The 17,076-nt window shown below is 35.8% G+C and overlaps 1 protein-coding gene across 1 annotated transcript; it reads left to right on the top strand.

Annotated features, from left to right (window-relative positions):
• The first annotated feature begins 8,909 nt into the window (after positions 1-8,909).
• On the top strand, positions 8,910-9,919 carry LOC116104967 (zinc finger BED domain-containing protein RICESLEEPER 2-like). The gene is made up of 2 exons (XM_031391390.1): positions 8,910-9,354; positions 9,456-9,919. Exons 1-2 carry the CDS (start codon positions 8,910-8,912, stop codon positions 9,917-9,919), a joined length of 909 nt encoding a protein of 302 aa, XP_031247250.1.
• The last annotated feature ends 7,157 nt before the right edge of the window (positions 9,920-17,076 follow it).

A 17,076-nucleotide genomic window follows, 5' to 3' on the forward strand; every position in this document is an offset into this window, starting at 1 on the left:
TACACAACAAGAAATCTGCATATGAAAGTTTTCAACACATGATTCATCAACCACGTAAAAGTTTTAGGTGCATTGGAAAGGTTGAATGGCATAACCATCCATTCAAATAATCCATCTCTTGTCTTGAAAGTTGTCTTCCATTCATCTCTAGGTTGCATTTTGATTAGATGATAACCATTTCGAAGATCAATATTTGAAAACATAGTGGCACCATGGAGTTGGTAAAAAAGATCATCAAGTCTTAGAACAAGAAGACGATAATCAATAGTAATCTACTATCAACACATACACCAAGATCCATCCTTTTTCGACACCAAATGGGCTAGAACAACACAAGGACTCATACTTTTCGTCACTAAGCCTTTAGCCATAAGTTCTTTCACTTACCACTGTAACTCTTCATGCTCTTTATTACTCATTTTATAAGCTACTTTATTTGGTAGAACAACTTCTAAAACAAGATCAATGCAATGTTGAATGTCTCTCTTAAGAGGAAGTCCGGGCAAAATTTCTCCAGGAACAACATCATGAAATTCCTCAAGAAGATACTTCATGATAAGAGGTGGTTCATTTATGTCTTCATTCTCTTCAATATCATAAGAAACATAAACTTTACTACCTACTCTTAACTCCTTTTCACATTCAGATTGAGTGAGCAAATTATTTCTCTTCCCTTTTACAGGGCTTAGGAACACTTTCTAGTTTAGAAAGATCAAAACTAATCTTAACTTCATATTTTATAAAAGTGTAAGTGTTTTGATAACCATCATGAATAACTTTTCTATCATACTGCCAAGGACGCCTAAGAAGTAAATGACAAGCATCCATAGGAACAACATCACACCATTTTTTATCTTTATAATGCTTTCCAATAGAAAAAGAAACAAAACAATGTTGGTTTACCTTAATTTCATTGTCCTTCTAATCAGGGTTGTAGTCAAGATTTTTAGTTCGTAGGGTCAAAAGATCTAAGTTGATAAATTTATATTAAAATATATACTGAAATAATAAGCATAGAAAAAAATGTAATCTATAAATGTAATTTTAAAAGTCATATATACCAAATTATCAATTCTATAATTGTCCTTAACGGTTTTTTATATTATGAAAACGTTGCATAATTGCTTCATTGACAATATCATCGAATCTCTCTCTCTCTCAATATATGTAATAAGACAATTAATCATTTAACAATTGATATCTCATTTGATTCCGTAGTCAATTTTTCATAATCTTCATTGCAAAAAATGTTTTTTCAATACTTGTAGTTACAACAGGTAATATCAATGCTAATTTCACAAATAAATAAACCAAGTGATACACCATGTTCTTCTTTGTTTGAACCAACTTTTTAGAAAGAGCACCAATTCCATTTACTATCAAAAAAACATTATCAGAGTGCATATCAAAAATATAAGTATCCAACTGATTATCTAGTAACCTAAGCTCCACTGGTGAAAGTCACATGGATAAAACTGAGCTAGACAGATTAACTTCTCTTTGTCAAAAATATAAAATGAATCATATGGACTTAAACATGCCACACAAAGAAGCAACTATATATTCAACTGATTAAAACGATTGTTAAGCTCTTGGAGTTGTAAATCTATGGTAGCATAAAAACATTCCACCTAATAATGATGTAAATTTGTAACTTGATGAACTTTGCGTCGCGGTCATCCTTTCATTTGAAAACTATCATTCATATCTGAGTCAAAAATACAATTTTCTTTACAAAATGAAGAAACTTCAGTTAATAAACCATCACATCCATCATCTCTAAGCATTTGTAGCCTTTGTTCTAATAACTTCACTAATTTCATTGCATTAACAATAACTTGATCTTTTCTTTGTAAGGCGTTTGATAATTCATTTGTAATGCCTAACACAGTCTTGATCAAATGCAAGCTAAATATCAAACAAAAAGACTATAAACTCTAACAAAGTAGAAGCTTGAGCTCTTTGTTTAAGATCTGAACCATCTTCAACAATATTATCAAGAGCATCTACCGTAGACGGAAACATAACAATCACAGATGCAAGCATACCATAATGTGAATCCCAATGTGTATGTCTTGCTCTTTTAAGCGGAGCTTTTTGATTCAATCAACATCCACTTGTAAGTTTACCATTTGCTAATGCTTTAGAAACATGAGCAGCTTGACGTTCCCGAAGGGTATCTCACTACTTACAAGAAGCTTCAACAACATTTACTGGATCAACTACCATGTTAAAAAGACTTCCAACTTGCATATCATTTTTTGCAATAGCAACAAGTGTAAGTTGAAGCTGATGAGCAAAACAATGAATATAATATGCTGATTCTCCCTCATGGTCAAACTTTTTAACCCCTTAAATTCACCTCTCATGTTTGGAAAATAATGAATCAATTGATAACTTAAGAGAAGAAGCACTTGTATCATTAACATGAATAATGCTAAGAAATCTCTCAACTACATGTCCTCTTTTGTCAACATAACATAACACAACAATCATTTGCTCTTTCACAGATATATCGTGAGATTCATCCACTGAAATTGTAAGCAAATCATCTCCCAGATCATGAATGATAGCATTAACAGTTTCAATGGCAGAGGCATTAATAATGTCATGTTTAATATTAGGGGATGTTAGCTTAAGATTACTTGGAGAATTTAATCAAACAACAGCATCAATTTCCTTATCATGCATAGCTAGAAACTTTAAAAGCTCAAGAAAATTTCCCTGATTATTTAAATCATCATATTCATCATGACCACAGAAAGCAAGACCTTGCCTTAAATTGAACCAAAGACAACCGACTGAGGCACCTAAACAAAGTTGATATTCTTTTCTCATTTTGTTAGAATGCCTATTAAAAGCCACTTCAATATGTTGATCTTGTCTCATCAAAGCTTCACATCTTTTCCATGCTTGATTTTGGGCACTATTAGGATCTCCTACATGAATACCCAATCTGTCTTTTTTATTCCAAGCATTAAAACCTTCACTAATAAAAGAGTCAACGTTTGCTTGTTTTCCAATCTCAGGTCTAAAAAGATAACAACACAAACAAAAACAACCTCCTTTTCTACACTGTATTCCAACCAATTGGCATATTCTTTATACCAATTAGGATTAAAACGACGTATTAGATTCCCAATTTTTTGCTTTTTAATATTATGATTGTGTGGTTGGCAATGTCCTTTTTGCCTAGTAGACCCTTCTCATTTTGTTTCTATCGTTAGAATGATATTCTAAAATTTTAATCCCCAATCCAACATCTACAAGATGACTACTCAAGTTAAACTCAACATATGTTTGTCTTGAGCTAGATTTCATAAGTTCATTGTGAACACTATCGTGATGTCTTATGTTTTGTTCAATTGATGGTTCCTCATTAGAAAACTTTCTTTTGATCACAAACTTGTCCATAATTGAAAAAAGAAAAGAATTTTTATTATCAAAAAAGTAATTATTTTGCAATTACAAATCCAAAAAAAAAAAAAAAACACAAAATTCAAGAATGAACATATGTTAACCTTAAAACCTTCCAATTCCTTAACTTAAACAATAATTACAACTTAATTTATGAAAATCATCAACTATAAACTGAAGCTCCAAATCTTATAACTTAGGCTTTGCAAACAATTTCTACTAACCCAATAAAATTCAACTCATAAAATTCAACTCATAAACCCATGAAAACTCACCAAATCCAGCTATAAGTATCAAACAGTTAACCAATATATCAAAATTAAATCAAATCCCAAAATTTCTACAACTTAGGGTTTCATTAATTCTTTAAACCCATTCAAAATTAACTCAATAACTAATCAAAATTTATCAAAGTCAACTTAAAACAACAACTAATTAACCCATACCTCAACATAAATAAGATTAAATCAAACCTCAATCAAAATCTCAGAATTTCATCTTCCAATTTCAGACCCATATATTAAACTCAACAAAAACCAAGCGTATTACCCAAAATTAAGTAAACCCAGCTCATTCAATATACAATTATGTCAATAAATTGACAAAAACAACCTAGGACAACATAGCTCATGATCTTTTATCAATTAAAAAAGATAAAAGAACAGATTTTTAAGCAAAATAACCAGCATCATCTTACCTTGTGACCTCTGAAGGAGTAGTATTTCTTGATTAATCCAACCAAAGGAAAAAGAAAGTATAAGAGAAGAGACGAGGAAGAGAGAAAACATGAAAAACAATATAGGTATTTTCTAATTCCGAGATCAATAAAATATGGAAATATCTTAGTGAGGCCAAGAAAATATGGGCAATTTTATTGGGGTCAATATAAATTTTAGTGGGGTCAAAATTGTTAATTACTATAAAATATATACATATTTTTAATAATTACGGAATTTTAGTGGGTCAAGTGACCCCACTGAGTATACTTTGGCTACGCCTCTAGTTCCAAAGCCAGGATATCTTATAAGGCTAAGGATGTTTCTCTATTTTGAGGCCCAATTTCTCCACCATTTGAGTAGATACCACATCTTCAAAGCTTTCACCATCAATTATGACGTTGCACACCTTGCCATGAGAAGTACATCTAGTATGGAAAATATTCTTTCGAAGCCAATCATCTTCTAGTCCATTGACAACACTTAAGTTCCTTCGAATAAAAATAGAATACCCTTGATCACCATAAGTGACATCTGCTTCCTCATCTTCTTCATGAACTATAGGTTCAACTTCATTTTTTACCTCATTGTCTTCATTGCTCTCTTCTTTAACAAGTGTGACTATCTTGCGATTAGGACATTTAGAAGTAATATGCCTATAGCCATGACATTTAAAACATCAATGAGAGCTAGCATTCGAAGGAGGTTGTTGCTTATGATCAGCCCCACTATCACTCTTTGTTGTTGCCTTAGAAGTGGATTTCATACATGTATTAGATTTACATTAGAGGTGTTACCCCAATTACAAGTATCATCGCTGCTCACAAAATGTGAGCTAATTTCATGTGCTTTTTTGTGTTTTTTCTCCACTTTAAACGCAAACTTACAAACATGATTGTAAGACCACTAAGGTTGCGATTGCACTACATTACCAATATTTGATCTCATGCCTCCAAGATAATGAGCAACAATTTGTTATTCCACTTCTACAATATCACAGTTTATCATAAGATGATCAGACTCTATTGTATACTCCTCGACGAATAACTCCTTTTGTTTAAAGTTGTGAAACTGAAGAAAAACATTATGCCTATAGTTATCTAGAATAAATTTTCTCTTAAGTTCTCGTTTCATCTTCTCCCAAGTCACAATTCTGCATCTTTCTTCTCGATCCCTTTGTTTTTTTTGATTTTCCCACCATAAAGAAGCATACTTCTTCAAATTTATAGAAGCAAGTTTCACCTTACGATGTTTTGGAGCATCTTTGAAATAAAAAATTTGCTCAACAGTATTAAGCCAATCAACAAACTCGTTAGGTTGCAATCTTCCTTCAAATTCAGGAATATCTACCTTTACATCAAAGTCGTGATGTAGAAATTTGTTCCTTAAAGTCCGAGGATGAGGGGGAGTGTTATCACTAGACGTTTGACTGTGCATTTTGTGAATTACATTGTTATTCTCCCCATTACTGGATCTATTATTTTCTTGGTCATTCTACTCAACATCTTAAACATGGTTCTCATATAGTTATAGACGTTGTTGGAGTTGCTAGATTGTTGCCTCAAATCAGCAATGATGATATCACGTTGATCTCCATGTGATTCATGGTCTTCTACCAATCTTGTTCATGCTGAGAGGTCCCTGCGATGTGAGGTCTCCCAATGATGGTCTCAACCAAATAGAGAACCTTGCGACCTTTACGCTTTTCCCTGTCATCATGATTTTTTTCCCTCAAGGGAATTGGACCATCAACATACTCCTTGAAATGATCTTTTTAAATAAGGTCTTCAATTGCCTACTTGAGAGAACAAAATTCGTCAGTATGATGTCTGATGTCCCTATGAAAGCAACAATATTTCTTGTCGCTCCTCTTTGGCAGGGGTGCCTTCATAGGCTTTGGATATGCGAGCAAGCTAGATTCTTTTGATAAAGTTAGGATGTTTGAGATCGATGTGTTCAATGGAGTGAAGCTGTCATAACGAGGTAGCGGGGCATAAGCCTTTTTGGGCTCAAAACGTTGTTTTTTTCCCTTTCTCTGATCATCATTTGCCCATTTGCGATCATTTCTTCTACTTTTCCTCCAGGATTCATCCCTTCGAATGGGAGCACTGGTCAAAGCCTTGGGGTCGTGGTGATTTAGAATTGCCACTGAATTTTCAATTTTCAGATATATCTCTATGAGGTTGTAGAAGTGAGTAAGGGAGATGTTGTCTTCTGATTGCAGCTTATTTCACAGATTAGTTAGCAGGCGAACTCCTACAATAATTAGAGTTCGCACTAAATCTTCGGGTGTATTAGCCACCTTATTCAGTTCCCTGTGGAATCTGTCAATGTAAGACTTGATAGACTCGTTCTTCTCTTGTCGTGTGTTGCTCAAATTAGAGGTTGACAAAAATACCCGTAACCTGAACTGAATATTTTAACCGAACCAAATTTTTCAGGGACCTGAAAAACTTGGTCAAATTTGGGTAGTATATAATTAGGCACGCGGTTTTTCGGTTTGGGTACTAGGTTATATTTAAAATATAAATCGGGTACCCGAAACCTAATTTTTTTTTTTAAAGTAAAAAGTTAAATCCCAAATTGATTTGCCCTAAATCCAAATAACCTTCTTCTTCGTTTTTCCATTTCTCTCTTTCTCTCGATTTCTCCAATCGCAACTTCCCATATTCTTCTTCATTTATCATTTTCTCTCCACTAATTTCTCTATTTCTCTCCACTAATCTCTCCATTTCTCTATTCTCTCCACTGGTCCCCTGATTTTGCTCACATCTTCTTCTTCATTTCTCCATTTAGCTCACATCAGTTTTGTTTTCTCCAATCTCCACTGATTTCGCTTGCATCAATTCTTTATTTCTCCATTTTTCTAGTTCACAAAAGGTATTTGATGAATTGTCTGTGTTGGGCTCTTTTTATTGTTAAGAATTATTTCTACATTGTTTTTGCTCAGTTGGTTGACTAACTTTTCAATGTTCATGTTGTTTTTGTCTTTTTGATGGTTTTGGCAGAGAAATCTTAGTCCTGCTAGCTGCTAGTGCTGGATCATTGTGATTCATCGCTCTTACTGCTTTTTATATCAGTTTAAAGTCTTTAAGCCTTAAGGTAATGTTTTATAATTAAGCTAGAATAATTTATCATGTTTAGATGAGTTGAGTCCACTGTCAAAATAAGTTGATTATAATCTGTTTAGATGAGTTGAGTCTACTGTGAAGCAAATAACATATGTCAGGAAATAGGAATTAAATGCCAAGAATTGGATGCTAACAAGTTTATGCTGTAATATGCCAGGAATTTTCAATTTAGAATCTGTTTTTGGAACTTGGTTTGGAGTCTAGTATCATATTACTTCTAAACCGTGATAGCCTTGTCTTTAAATTTCAAGGAACTCATTCACATGACATAGAGATAGAATAATGAAATCTTAATTAAATAGAGAAGAACTAATAATGCTACTTTTAATTAAACAAATAAATGAGCCTGCACATGGCTTTTACATTTGAGATTTGTTAGAATAAAAAGAGAAATTTAAGAAATATTAAATTTGTTTGCTTATGAATTTGAATGGGATTGAAATTTTTTATAAAATATTGAATATAGAAGGGACAGTATGATTAAATAAATAAGACATATATTATTTTTATGGAAGTTTATGGTCGGATTATTAGTCTTTTCCCATGTACTATCTCTACTCTAGTGTCGCCACTATTTTGTTAAGGTAATACCTTCAATATATTTGCTTATATTAATATAATGTTAACTGATGAAAGACAAATTGTTTATGACACATTTGTATTGATATTGTAAATGTCCTCCACTGGTGACAATACTAGTACTTCTTGTGGGATCACTGCTAGTGGTAGTCAAACGTCGACCCTGGTGACAGAATGTGAGAGTCTTACTAATGTGACTTCCCCGATGCCTCCACCACCAACTAGAACCCCCAAAGGTGTAAGTTCTAGTACTACTTCTAGGAAGAATGCTTCTGAAATGTAAGACCATTTCACTAAAAATGATTGTGAGGATAGGAATAATATGACAGCTTCTTGTATTTATTGTGGGTTTGTTCTTGCTTGTCCAACTAAAATTAGTACTATCTCCCTGCGTGATCACTTAGCTAGGTGTAAAAAATACCCTTTCAATGTGGTGGACAAGAAATAAAGAGCCTTAGTATTTCAACAGCACTCGGGTGACCACTCAAGTGGTGTTGTAGCTACTTCCTCTTTCGCACATCCTTCACTTGTAGCTTGAAAATTTGATTAGGATAAGATTAGAGAAGTTGTAGCTAAAATAATAATTCTTAATGAGTTGCTCTTTAGGATTCTAGAGCATGAGGAGTTCTGCTATTTGATGAGTATGTCACAACCTAGGTTTCAAGGTCCCTCTTGTAGAACTATGGATAGAGATTGTTTGAAAATTTATATTGATGAGAAATAGAAGTTGAAGTATTTGTTGAGTAAGTCATCTCATAGTGTTTATCTCACCACTGATACGTAGACATCGTTTCAAAACCTTAATTACATGTGTCTTACGATTTTATTGATGATGATTGGAAAATGTCCAATTACTATTCATAAAGGTTTAGTTATTGGCAAGGCAATTGATAGATGTTTGATTGATTGGGGTATTTCTAAGATGTTTACCGTGACTGTTGACAATGCAAGTTCTAACAATATTGGAATACTTTATCTTAAGCATCGATTAGAACGTTGGAATGGAAGTGTCTTGAATAGTGAATTTATTCATATGAGATGTTGTGCCCATTTATTGAGTCTAACTATGAGAGAAGGGTTAAAAGAGATGGATGACTCAATATTTAGAATTCGTTCTGCGGTGAGGTACGTGAGGTCTTTTCCAATGAGATTGCAAAGCTTTAAGGAATGTGTGGTGCAAGAAAAAATTGAAAGTAAATGTCTTCTAGTTCTTGATGTAGAAACAAGGTGGAACTCCACTAACTTGATGTTGGATGTGGCTTTGAAATTTCAGAAAGCATTTGACTTGTTGGAAATCCAAGATGCTAAATATAAAGATGACCTTAGTAGTAGGGAAAGGTCAAGGGGTGTGCCTACATGTACTGATTGGGATTATGCTCAATACTTGTTGCCTTTTCTAAAAGTTTTTTATGATGCAACTGTACGTGTTTATGGCTCTCTTTATGTTATCGCTAATGCATACATGGAAGAGATATATGCCATTGGATTGCAGATTTTGACATGGACTCAAAGTAACGATCTTGGCTTACATTCAATGGCAACAAAGATGAGGGGAAAACATGAAAAATATTGGGCAAATGTTGATAATATCAAATAATGTTATTCATTGCAGCGGTATTTGATCCTACCAAAAAGTTAGAATATGTATATTGGACTATTGATAATTCGTATGATGATGTTAATGCTGATAAAATGAAAACAAAAGTGCATAACACTTTGGTTGCTTTATTTGAGGAATACTGGGTGGTTAAGGGTTCTCCTATTGCGCAGTCAAGTGAGCAATCTCAACTTGCAAGAAATATTGATGTTAGTAATCCAAATATTTCTCCTCAAGCCACTATGAAGGCTAGGTATAAACAACAAAGGGTTAGACAGCATGCTTTGGAGCCCAAATCTGAGTTAGATAAATATTTACGGGATTCATATGAAGATGACGAAGACGAGAATTTTGATATCTTGACTTGGTGGAAGATTAATTTAGCAACATATCCAATTCTTTCTTTAATGGCACGAGATGTTTTGGCTATGCCTGTTTCCACTATTGCATCTGAGTCAGCACTAGGGGTCATGTATTAGATCCATTTCGTAGCTCACTTACTATTAAGATGTTGGAGGCTCTTATTTGTTCACAAGACTGGATTCAGGCTATGTGTGCACCATTCATCAATGAGGAGAGCTTGGTTGAATTATTGGAAATTTAGTCAGGTAAAACTTTTGCTTTAGTTTCAATTATTTAATATTTTGTTTCAAATATTTAATATTTACTTATATTTAGTTTTTTTCCCTATTTTTTTTGTAGAATTTTCGTCGATGGCATTGGACAATACTTGTGGTCATCTAGATGATTGATGATTCTATGACATTTTGTATTGTTGCAGCCCTCGGAAGGTAGAATATGCAATCTCATTGCCTTTTTACTATTTTTATTTTGAATTTTTTAAATTATTGCAGCCATTAACCATTCTATCATTACAATACACTGTTTTTTTAGATTTCTACCATAGATTTTTGGATGAAGAAATCTACCGTAGATTGCTATTGGATATTTGGATTTGGATGAAGAAAGATGTTTTTATTGGATATTTGGATTTGGTGTATAACATTTTATTTTTGTTTTGTGTAAAACATTTTATGTTTGGTTTATATAAAACATTTTATGTTTGGTGTGTGAAACATTTTATGTTTGATTAAAATTTGAGGAAGTTTGAAAGAAATATTACAATTTTTGTTTAGAAGAAATATTGCAAGTTTAATTAAGATTTTATGTTTTATTAAAATTTGGAAGAAATATTGCAGGAAATTCGGTTTCACATTCGGGTATTGGTAACCAAACCAACATTTCAGGTACCCACATATTCGGGTATTGCATAAACCGATTGGTTACCGAGTACTATTTTTACACTACCCGAATATTCAGGTTAGGTAGTAGAATGGCATATTCGAGTCGGGTACCCGATTTTGTCCACCCCTAGCACAAATAGCTGAGCAGCATTGACAACTTCTTGTTCGCCTAGAAGTGCCTCAAGAATAATGAGCTCATTTGCTGCCATGTGTTGATAGACCTTGGTGGAAGTGATTTGAACCAACGTTTAGCATGGGCAATCAGAGTCATTTCAAGCAGTGACATTTTGCCAAGTTCGAGACTTGGTGCAGCTCCATGAGGTCATTAAACTCATAGAGGTGATCCTGAGGATTAGCATTTCCGTTAAATGCCTTCATATCTGGCATTCTGAATCTTGGTGGGAGAGGTGCTGTTAGAACCTTGGGAGAAAAGGGAGACGCCTCAGCAATCACTCCCTGCTCATTTGTTTGAGCTCGAATCTGGTCTAGAGTTCGTTGTAAATCCTCTAGCTAAGGAATCAAGGCTTTTAGAGGATCACTTTCCGCAATCTAGGTGTGTGCCCTACGATTGTAGTTGATAAAAAATCGTAGATCAATGCTTCCCATGCTTTGGCTGGAGCCTTTAGCATGCCTTAACACTTGTGGGCCAAAACCCTGTGAATGTGATAAGTGGTTGGGGGAGTTTTCCCTATCTTTACGATGGTCTAAACCAATGCATTGATGGTGGGTGTTTCCCTCTCGGTGATGGTTGGAACCATCGTGCCGATGATGATGGGAATCTCCACGCCTGGCACATTCATGGGCGTGCTCGTGCAATGTGCCGAGGGACTACCCTAGGCTTGAAGTATTGCCAAGCCATAGAACATGAGTTTTATCTCTTTGTTCATGGGTAGTATTCAAATGCCCTTTTGAGCCTTTCTGCCCTTAATCAATGACGCATTTACCCTTTTGCACTGCAATGCATGTGACACAAGGATGTGCTCATTTCCATATTTTTGCGCGATCTGTAGGGGTCTTTGGTAGTGATACCGCCCTGTCTGAATTTGGCAGTACTACTTTGTCCAAACGTTCCAATCGTTGGTTCATTGTTTGGAGAGTGTTGTCAAGTTTTCCCAAATAATAGATTAAAGCAAGATCCATCTGGGAGGTCAGGGGAATAATAGTTTGGGGAGTTGGAACTCCTTCGGGAGGAGTTTCCTCTTGGTTGCAGGGAATTTTCTCGTTGTTGTTGTTCGTGCTAGGATGCTTAGTTTCAAAACCACGAGCCATGAGAATTTGTGGTTGATCTTCGAAAAAGGAACTATCAGGTCAGTTGAGATTACTAGATAGAGAGTTGATGCCAACTTGAGCCCTCTTTTTAGCGCCAAACCGTTGATGCTTGATTTTGACACCAATGACTTCGTACATGCAAAATGCTAAGAAGTCAGACGTGGGCTAATTATAGTGAGTGGGTGAGGTACTGTAAGTACAATAGCATGTAAGTAAATCGATGGGTAAAAACAACGGAAAACAAAATTATTTCCCATCGATTACTCTGATTAACCCAAGATCAGGGTCTAGTATGTATATATTTTACATGCTTAAATTGAAATAACGCAAATCCAAGCAAGATTAGATTATACCAGCATTTGCAGGCTCTGTCAATATCTCTGAACACTATTTCGCTACCAATCCAAGAGTAGAATCGAACTTACGTCATCAACACGAAGACAGTATGACAGAGACCAAGGATTAACTTTGCCAAAGTTAATACTTGGCTTTAAGGAGTATGGTATTTTGGAAGGATGAAGTGAAGAGAAGAAGAGAGAAGAATTTCTCTCAAGATATATCATCCACCGCTCAAATGAGAGAATTGTCTCTCAAACCTAATTTTCCTTTCTTTATATAGAAAGACAAAATATCCATTTCACGCCCAAAGTTTAGCTACAACCAACTTAGGTGGAATCACACATAGGTCCCTGTTTAATTATTTAGTTAAATAATAATATTAACTTCAATAATTAAATTCGTAATTTTGCTAAATTACTCAAATAACAAAATTGGACACAGACTACAACCTCAGTAAATTTAATTACACTATAAAATTACCAATGTGCCCTTTCATCTTTTAGATGAATATGCCCTTCCAAAGTTTACCATCCTTAAACTGTCTCCTAAGTGTATGACCCATAGACTCCTCATCACATCGACAGTGAGTAGTATCACGATTAACACCAATTAATCGTCTCATTACACACAAACTAAGATTGGCCCCCTAGCAAGGCATCATGGCCACCCGATAGATTCAGATTTAGTGAAATAGCTACTTATCAACGATATGATTACCGTGCAATCAAATCCTTTCATCATCAGTTATCTCATCAAGGCTGAGGTATAGAAATAGTGTCAACCTCAGTTATTCTCAATGTGTTTGTATTTAATTACCAGACCAATGATCGAAATAATAAATTGGATTGGACAACAACTCAATTCCATTGTGACCACAGATTTAGTGTCATTGTCATTTACTAAATTGCGCCGTTAGATAACTTCTCCCGTACCCGGGAGTGATGAATCCTCCGTCGATCCACCATAGTCTTGATAGACTCCCTGATGCAGCCAATCACTACCATATTGATAGCTCTAAATACAACTATGTTAGACTAGTGTCAAACTACACTAATCGGTGCACACGACGCTCTGGTCGTCTCAAGTCTAAGTATCACATACACCACCATTCATGTTCCATAGACACTGGGGTTATCATCTATATGAAATCCTCCGGTGGGTCAGTCCAATTAACTTGCCTACAGCAAGCACCCATGTGTTGCACTAGGTTGTCGGTAAACAACCTCGAAAGTGAGATCAGTCACTGCCTTTCGACAAGGTCATTCAACACTATGATAGCACTATGATAGCCTTACCGTATTATCTGTGTCCTTGGTCAGAATAATACTAGGGCTATGGACATTTCTAGAATGGCCACCATATGTGATCATAAGGTTCTCACTATCAAGATTTGAAACACTTGATACCCTCGTCATGGTTCTACCAGCCTAAAGAGATATGTCAATACATACATATATGATTTACACGATATAGAATGAAATGTCTTTTATTGATCAATAAACATTATTACAAAGAGTCAATTATATAATAATTGATTGGCTGTAGGGCACCTACTCTAACATAGCATGCAAAGACATAAATATAAAGCTGACAAGCTTTATAGTGGTTCAGATGCTTAAAATGAATCCTACATCCATTGTGTTCGTTTATATAAAGATTACTTTCTGATCGCTAGACAAGCTTACAAGAGGTCGCGAGCTGCGATTTGGGATTACAAGTGTTTGGTGTTTTAAGTGTTCTTAGAGAATGTTAACCCAGTCTCTTTCTACTAGTGTCTATGCTATTTTCTTTGTTGAATGCGTGAATGTCTAACCTCTATTTTATGAAGGGGAGCTGCCTATTTATACCCGTTTAGCTCAAGGTAATGATTACACTTTTACAAGTGGCCTGGTGTCGTGTTGATCCCTCCTGCGTTCCCATTCGTTGAGAACTCAAAGAATATCCTTAAATTAAATGGGGCTTAAACAGTTGAACCAAATTTACTCAAGCACAAATTCTTAAGTCAGTTTAGGTCTGTGACAGCTATATTCCTTTTGCCTTTGGAGACGTGTCATGTTATGGACGGTGAAATGGTTTCCTAGATTGTGATTGGTGCTTGATGACATCAGCATACATTAGCCCTTATTTTAGGCATAACGTATCTGAATCTTTAAGTATCATCCCATCCATGTAGGGTGTATATAGGGTATATCAGTAATATGCTTAGATGGCAATTAAGAAAATGGTTAATGTATGGAATGTATCATTGTAACTTTTGTGATGTTTCATGTGTTTGGGCATACAACAACAACCAAAAAAAATAAATAAATAAATAGTCATAGATTAATGTTCATTACATTGATTGTCTACTTAATATAGTACAATACTAGCCAAATGAAAAGGTGTAGGATTATAACCTTTTTAACAAATTCCTTAGATACTCTATGGAACAGACCATTTTATCTACTTCTACACAGAGAACTTGAATGTCAATTTGTATTGCATTCAATATGGCAACTCCACATATCTCATCTCCATCTAGAAACCAAAAGTAGTAGTATTGATGCCTTCTACTGATGCTTGATTTTGACACCAATGACTCATACGTGCAAAGTGCTAAGCGGGCTTAGAAGTTACACGTGATATGGAAATATGTAGCAAGAGAATAAATAAAAGGACGGTTTTTAAAGTGGTATGGATGCTAAAAAACGAATCCTATGTCTACTATAGTTGTATCAATAGATGGTTATAGTCAGGTCGCATGCAGCGAGCTGAGTTACAATCTAGAGAGAATATATAAATATATATATATATATATATATATATAGAGAGAGAGAGAGAGAGAGAGTATGATAAGCCAATCCCGTAAATGAGAGAGGAGCCCTCTATTTATAGTAGGAGGATTCAAGGTATTAATCATGAGTCTGCAGTCCAGCAAGTGTGGTACAATTCCTAACCCGCTTCCTATTGGTTGTCTGCACGAGAGACATCCTTAAATTACGTAGGGCTTGGGGCAAGTGGACGATTCCTAGCCACTCGCAAGCTTGACATTCACCTGCTGCACTGATGAGAATCATACCTCTTCTGTCATTACGTGACGTAGTAGCGTTTAGACAACGTAAAACCTCCCTAAATTTTGATTGGCTCTTACTGATGAGAGTCCACGTTAGCCCTGACGTTTTAGGCATAACAGAAGCCCCCCCAGTTGTTAAGGTTTAAGGATTAAACCTTGAGAACTTCATGATTATGTCGCGACTTGACTTGTCTCGAATGACGCTTAATCGAATTGATCGAGTCATAAGGAGGTCGTAGCATAGGTCTCTAAGAGTAACACAAGCGACCTGAGGTGACTTTCTCCCACAGGTTCAGTGACCTGGGTCAGACCCTACTCAGTGCCATACTGACATGCTTTGAATCTCATCCGCAGCTCGCGACCTGAGAATACATAGCACATTTTTACCGAAAGCAAGGAATCACGTCGTCTCTAAGTCGATACATGGTGAAGAGTGTTTTACTCAAACGACCTATTCAGATGTTATCTGTTGCGCTTGACAGCTAGTCTAGTCAATAAAATAATCTTTATTTTGACAGACGTGTCTATTGCGTAATAAGTGCCAGCCAAGTGCATTAAATGCAAGCCATGCTGAAACGACATTCTTTTTTAGAGCATTAAATACGGATGAGGGCACATTTAATATGGAGGAGGTAACCACGCTGACGCTTGGTTGCTCCAATGGAGGGAAGCGTCGATTGGCATTCACGGAGCGTGGAGGTTACTTTTCCTCTCCGATTAACGACACGTGGTCATAATCAATGGCGAGAAACGTATCCTACCCAAGCGTCACTTGTCTAGGGAAACCAATCGTCATTTTTCCCCCTATAAAACCCCAGGCTCACCTCAAGTTTTGTCACAAAACTCATATTTTCAAAGAAAAAACAAAACTCTCGCGAAATCAGTGCCCTTCTTTCAGTTGATGCGCACTCTCCGTTACAACAGGATGTTCATTCCTAGCAGCCAAGAGGAAGGAAGGTACATTAGGGTTTCTTTTGCTCTTCCATGTCATCGTATGGAGCATTATATAGAGACTAAGTTATCTCTGCATGTCACCCCTTTTTCAGACTTTGGGAGTAACGGATACCTCAGCAACCAGAGTAGTCGAGGGGACAAGCTCACAGGTGCCAGGCGTCCCAACAAGTCCCATGCAAGAGACCTTATTAGTGGCCACCCAGGACAAGATACAGAAAGCAATGGACCAGTACGCACTTAGCGTGGATGTCTACCAGCATAGGACATATACAACTTGGAATCCCCCATAGGGAATGGCCGCGATCTTTAAGGCGATCTTTAAATATGGGGCATTGATACCTTTTCACCCCTTCATTAGATTGATCCTCGACCACTTTGAGGTCGCGCCATTGCAATTGACGCCTAATGCATATATGATAACTGTCACTATGTATATCGCATGTGGCGAAAATGGCCTTGGCGAGCTGACAGCACTGGAGCTCGCATGCATTTACTATCTGAAGAAGAGTAAGGATAAAGACTCTTTTTACCTCTCGAAACGATATACGATCAAGGGAGGAATATTTGGTTACCCCAGTAATGTCGGGGCTTATGAGACCAAATTTTTCTTTTTTGAGTATGATGGTGTCTGCCAGTTTAGGGAGCCGAGTAGGTTTTCCTTTCCTTCAATTTGCGAGTTGTTCTTTTTTCTTCAGCTCTCGTTTATAACAAACTTTTTTGTCTCTTTGCAGGAAATAAGACAACCAGATTGACGGCTTTGATAGATTTCAACTTAATT

The sequence above is a fragment of the Pistacia vera genome, unplaced genomic scaffold (genome assembly GCF_008641045.1).
Source record: "Pistacia vera cultivar Batoury unplaced genomic scaffold, PisVer_v2 Contig49, whole genome shotgun sequence".
NCBI lineage: Eukaryota > Viridiplantae > Streptophyta > Magnoliopsida > Sapindales > Anacardiaceae > Pistacia > Pistacia vera.

Bases quoted from the DNA above. Each gene is read 5' to 3' on its own strand.
- LOC116104967 (XM_031391390.1), top strand. From the start codon at position 8,910: ATGAGAGAAGGGTTAAAAGAGATGGATGACTCAATATTTAGAATTCGT. The intron at 9,355-9,455 runs GTAACGATCTTG...TATTCATTGCAG, and splicing joins GATTTTGACATGGACTCAAA to CGGTATTTGATCCTACCAAA.